Genomic DNA, 6,000 nt, shown 5'->3' with positions numbered 1-6,000 from the left:
GCCCCTCAGCTTTTGTTGGACATCTCTGGGGGGATTCTGGCTTTTTTTTTTTTCTTTCTGGCCATAATTTATGTATTTTAAAGCAACAGTTTGATCTGGTTTTAGTCTTCTCTTCCTTGGGTTGGGTAATATCAACTTTCTTAAAATCTCCTTGTACAGCTCCACTGATTGCAGTGTTTTTCAATGTTTGTATACATTTTTCTCTTCAGAAAGCCCAAAACTGGGCCTGATACTCTCAATGTAGCCATGCATGTGCCAAAGAGAGAAAGATCACTTCCCTCGACTTTCTGGCTGCGCTTTTGCTAATGCAAGGCAGTGGGATTTAGTTTCCAGCCCTGCAAGGGCATGGTGCTCACTAATGTTCAACATGTCCTGCAACCCCTAGGTCCTCCTCTATAAAGCTGTATCCCTTCAGCCTGTTAAATTACAGTGCTTCCCACACAAAAGGCATGTGTCATGGATTTCTTTTCAACCTTTTCTTCAAGAGAATATTTAGGAGAGAGAGGAGAAGCAACAAAACAAATGAAGCAGTAGGCTATAACTGACATATTAAAAAATTATGTAAAATATCTCAAGTCATGGTGTATACCCAGTAGCTGATGTCCACCATTCTTACATCCAGATGGGTTTGCACTCAATTATAACATATTACAATCATGCCTTCATTTACCATAAAGAAATAGCTAAGAAAATACAGCTGGTAAGGAGGATAAGCTAAAAATTTCTTTTGGTGAAGATTCTAGAATGCTAATAGTTTGTAGAATCTTATCACTGCCCTTTTTGCAGAGGAAGTTAATTCTAAGAGTTGAACTCTTTCACACAGTAGATAACTAGAGAGGGACTTCTCAACATCAGTTTAGGAAATTAACTGCTTTTGTTTTTCTAAAGGATTAAAAATCCACAACATCTCAATAAAATTAAAGTTGTTGATGTTTTCAGGAGTCTTCTATCCCCCACCTGAAGTCAGCAAGCAAAGGGATGTGCACATTACTTATAAGCAGAATGTAACCTATATAGGTGCTTATTATTAAATGTGGAAACCTAACTCTGGGAACAAAATCACATGTGTTTGCTTTAAATATTAGTGAAGACATTTGTTGTTTGATTAACTTTGCTTTAGCTCTGGTCAATATGTCTCTTACCTACTAATCCCTAAATATTAATCGTGACCATGGCAGAAATGGAAATCTTTTAAAACTTAGCAGCAAACAGGCAGAAAAATTCTCGTGTGCAAGAAATAATTATTTTTTAGGGAAAAATGGAAACTGTATAACTACAAAGTGTCCTTGTCTGTCTGGAGACAATGATAAAGACCACCTCTCTGATGTCAGAGGTATTTTTAATCTAAAATGATGTAGCTTAAGCCATTGAAGATTTTCTTTCTAAAATTGATATTTCATGGAAATTTTATTTAGGTCATTCTGTTCTCTAATGGGATTTAGTATAATTTGTAAAACTGAAACCTCTCACTTTTTTTAGGGCACAGAGGACATATGAAATCTCAGTGTAATTTAATATATATGTTTAAGTATTTATAGATGTCTTTTCAAGCTTTCACTGCAATAAATCAATATAACAAGCTTACAATTTTTTCTGAAATAAACTAAAATCAATAAGTATCACAAGTAGTTGGGAATCAAGTAAAACAATTCTAAAGTATGTGTAAGAAGATCTCATGTTCCAGTTAATACATTCAGACATTTTAACTCAAATGCTCAGTCTTTTGGATCTTCATTTCTGATCTAGCATGTATTTCTTACAACAAAATGTTCTGAATGTGAATCTTAACCTTGAGATGAGATGGTGCTTCCTAAGTGTAGCTGAAAATTCCCTCCACTGCAATGTCGGGTCTGAAAATTCAGACTTTTGGATCTGTGCAAAAGTATCAGGTCAATTTAGAATGGTATAAAGCAGTGAGTGGAAGTTATCTGCAGTCATTTTACTTCTGGTATGCTTGGGACTCATTTGTATATTCCAGTAAATACTGTGACGTGCTCTATTTACAGTTGTTTATTACCATTGATGACCTGGTTCTATCAGTAATTTAGCATAATTCTAACCAAACAACAGAATAAGCAATGAGTAAAGTAAACACAGCATTAATCTGTGTGCACGTGGCTTCAGTAATGTCCATGTATTGCATTACTGTGAGAGGCTGTGAGAATGAACTTGGGAAATTTTCAGTGACACTGTGAATATGTAAGGTGATGAGGGTGGGGCAAGAGCACAATCTTTTTCAGATGACCCACAGAGAACATTTATACCAAATATGGACCTAAACATTCAAGAGGAAATAATGAATGGAATTTCTGTTTGAATGCAGTATCATGGAACCAGTTTTCTCTTTCAATATGTATCTCTACTCTGACAATAACAGCAAATTGAGGAATAACGAATTACTTTTACATTAAAGAGACCAACAATGAAAGATGCTTTTATTCCAGCAACTGTGATAGAAAATTTAGCTGTCTAATGCTGGACTACTTTTTTTTCCAAAAAATATTGGAAAGACAACTAACTGTTTACTCTTTCTTTCAGATGTTAAATATTTAAAAGAAGAAGACGCAAATCGTAAAACATTCACAGTCAGCAGCACGCTGGATTTCCTAGCAGATCGCAGTGATGATGGTGCAGTTGTAAGTTGCAGAGTAGATCATGAGTCCCTAAACTCTACACCTCAGATAGCAATGCAGGTTCTAGAAATCCACTGTAAGTAATACACATTATACATGCTTGCTTTTATAGTTTTGATTTGTTTCAGAGTGTCTGTTGGAGCAAAGTTCTCTGGTATTGTGCAGATACATAACACCTTTCTTTTAGCCCAGTTCTGTTGTTTGTATATGTTGGTTGGATGTGGTTTTTATTTTATTTTTACAGGAGTGACTCAAAAAAGTTTAATGAAAGCTTTACCATTGAGACCATTGTGGGACTAAGTTCTTGGTTTTCTTTGACAAGTCATGGAAAGAAAATGCATTTGTCTTTTCTTGTTATCATTGAAGCAATGTAAATGTGTTATTAACATCAAGAGCATCCTAATTCACAGTTTTCCTTGGAAGTTTCTAGAAACTTGATACAAAGGTATAAATAAGCAAAGTCTGTAGCAGATGACCTCAATGATGCTGAATCCTGCTAAAGAAATCCACTAGTGTTATTGTAGCACAGATTCAGGAAGAAAAGCTCTTTAAGATTTACTTTTAGGCCTGGCCCACACAATTTTTTAATCTAGGTAATCCAAACTTCAGTTGTATTGTATCTTTATATACTGGCTATTTTTTAAATTTCAAACAGCATTTCTGGACATGATGTTTTCCACAGTGCATTATTCCAAAGTTGAATGAATCTGGTTTTCTATCTGTGTGCCCTACTCTGAAGTCAGGTTGTCCTTTGAGCTAGTGTGTTTTTGTCTCTTATAAACTGTGAGAGACACCATCAGCAGACATTTTCATATTCACTAGTATTATAGCCACCATTTTCCAGGGTCCAGCTGAGGGTTAGTTTATTTTTTGTTTTTGTTGGTTTTGGTTTTTGTTGGTTTTGGTTTTTGTTGGTTTTGTTTTTTCTTTGTTGTTGTTGTTGGTTTTGGTTTTTTTGTTGTTTTTTTGTTGGTTTGTTTTTGGTTGTTTGTTGGGGTTTTTTTGGTTTTTTTTCTGGAGAATATCTGTTCTGTACATCTCATTGCCTAGCTAGCAGCAGCAGGCATCTGCAAAATGCAGACCAAGGGAAGGCAAAAGACCTTTCACGAATCTCTTTCTAGACCAGATACAATCAATCTGTTATAAACCAGGCAAGTTGTCCCTGAAGCAGGCAAGTGTTCAGTGACTGCAACCAGTTCCTGAGGAACCATGTCAAGGACTGCTGCCATATGTAACTTGTTTCTAAACAGGGATATTTCTATAAGCATCTAAGACTTGCAGCACATGTAAAATGCAGGAAAGCAAAAGCACTCTGTACACAGAAGCTGACAACTTTGTTAAAAATGCCATCTGCAAAAAATGTTTGAAAATGAAGAGAATGTGGATTAGCATATGTGCTAAAAATGTTTTCTGAAACATTCTAGCCATCATTTTACTGAGGGAGATCAGGGCCTTTCTTCACCAAATGGCTATTAAACACTTCTCCTAATATATTCAAATGCATCTGTGCTGCCAACATGAATCCCTAACAACTTTCTTTCCTTGAATTCTAAATTCTACAGCCATCAGCCACTGAACTTGCCCATGCCTTCACTTCCTAATTCTTTGCTCTTTCTTCAGTGCCATGCTCAAGATGTTGGCACCACAGGAGATGAACCAAATTTAATGAAACACTAGATGCAGAAATTAAAAAAGAGTTTAAAATGGCTGCAATGTAGTGTAATGTGCCTGAAAGTAAAGGCAGGGCTCTGGTTCACATGAGCCTCATAAGGCAAAAAAAGCCTTTTTGTGGCCTTTTGTATATAAAACTTTCTGGATATTTGTTATTTCCTTCCAGTTTATAGCAAGGCACTTATAGCGAGGCACTACCTTGTTAAATAGCAGTGAGGTGCATCTTTCTCTAGGTTTATTTCTCCAAAATTTGAACAACTCCCTTCTCCCTCTTCTCTGGCCTCCCTGAAGTTCTCTAAAAGGTCAGACTGCACTGGGCGTTTCCATTACTGGTGTGCTTTATGTTAGTGCCCCCTCAGACTGCCAGCTTATCAAAAGCCATAATACACAAGTAATTGTTCTCTATGATTCCTGCTTGCTCCATTAATTTTCCACCAATCAATTTAATATTCTATGGCACTGATATAGAGTCGTTACACATAGAAAGAGAAGTGATAAATGTGCCAAAAGAAGCTGAAGTTTAGGACAGAGAGTGGAAGAACCCTTTAAAGCTATGGAGAAAGAAGTATTCTGCTATTGGTGAGAAGAAGACTAAGATCAGTCTTTTGTTGTCCTTGTCCTTGCCACCTACATTTCCATGGTCAGCATGCTCAGAAGTCTTAATTCTGGTCAGATTTTGAAAGGAAACTTTATATAAAGAGAAGATTCAAGGAACTGATGATATGGTTCATCAGAGAGCCTTAAAAAAAAAAGGGGTGTAAAATGATTCACTGGAGCAATACCAAACACTCCAAATAGAGTACATTACACTGGAACTGGACTCCTTGATTTTATTCTCCTTGTGTTGCTCATCATTGTCATGGATATTACTGCAGCCACTGGAAGCTGGTTTTTTTTCTGTCAGTCCATAAGATTTCAAACATGTAAAAGATATCCTGTTTGTATCAACAAGAATCATGCTCACAGCACCTTGTGGAAGCTGATCCAACATCTATCCTCAATGCCACCTTGCAGCAGCACAAAAATAGTGCTGGCAACGTTGATGAATTATGGGACCTCAAAGTCAGGAGAATTTGTTAATCTGACAACCTGTAGGCTCCAAAGTCACAACCAAGTTAGTGTGGCATTGCCACCTGCTATTAATGTGCCAGAGATCTATAAAATTAGCAGACAGTGAGAGAATGATAAGCAAGTCTCTTAAAATGGTCAAACAGAACAGCACGGGTGAGCATCAGTTTGTCAGAGAATGAATGTACAAAGATGAGGCATCACTCCCTAGAACTGCACTTGAGTTTTAAACACCTTCTTAAAGTCTTAAAAGTTTTATCTGTGGTACGTAGATGCTGCTCATGAATTATCAGTGTATCATCACCAGTCAGAAGAAAAAGGCAATAAGAACTTGTCTAGGCATTTCCGCCCTCTATAATTATGCTTAAAAGTTGAAAAGCCTGCTTTGTTTCAAGCAGCTGGCCCCTGACAATGGACAAAATTTGTGGTTCCATCAAAACAAACAAACAAACCTAAAAGCAAAGGAAAATAAAAGAGAACAGTAGGAAGTGCAGGGTTATGTTTGCATCCAGTGGATGATAGGTAGAGGGAAAAAAATGCAAAATAATGGAATGAAATGACAGGTTTTGATATATGCCTAGTGAAAGATAGAATAAAATTAAATCTGCCTTAGATGCTGGGACTGTGT

The 6,000-nt window shown here is 36.6% G+C and overlaps 1 protein-coding gene across 3 annotated transcripts in view; it reads left to right on the top strand.

The window, feature by feature from the left end:
* CADM2 (cell adhesion molecule 2) overlaps positions 1-6,000 on the top strand; it is a 569,150-nt gene that overhangs the window by 462,119 nt on the left and 101,031 nt on the right. For all 3 annotated transcript variants that reach the window (XM_039713261.1, XM_039713259.1, XM_039713260.1), the window contains one exon: positions 2,539-2,709. In XM_039713261.1, coding sequence (XP_039569195.1) covers positions 2,539-2,709 — 171 coding nt within the window. The remainder of the gene's footprint in view (positions 1-2,538; positions 2,710-6,000) is intronic.

This window comes from Passer montanus, unplaced genomic scaffold (assembly GCF_014805655.1).
Source record: "Passer montanus isolate IOZ18808 unplaced genomic scaffold, ASM1480565v1 scaffold28, whole genome shotgun sequence".
Taxonomy (NCBI): Eukaryota; Metazoa; Chordata; class Aves; order Passeriformes; family Passeridae; genus Passer; species Passer montanus.
This window is presented reverse-complemented; position numbering and strand designations above follow the sequence as displayed.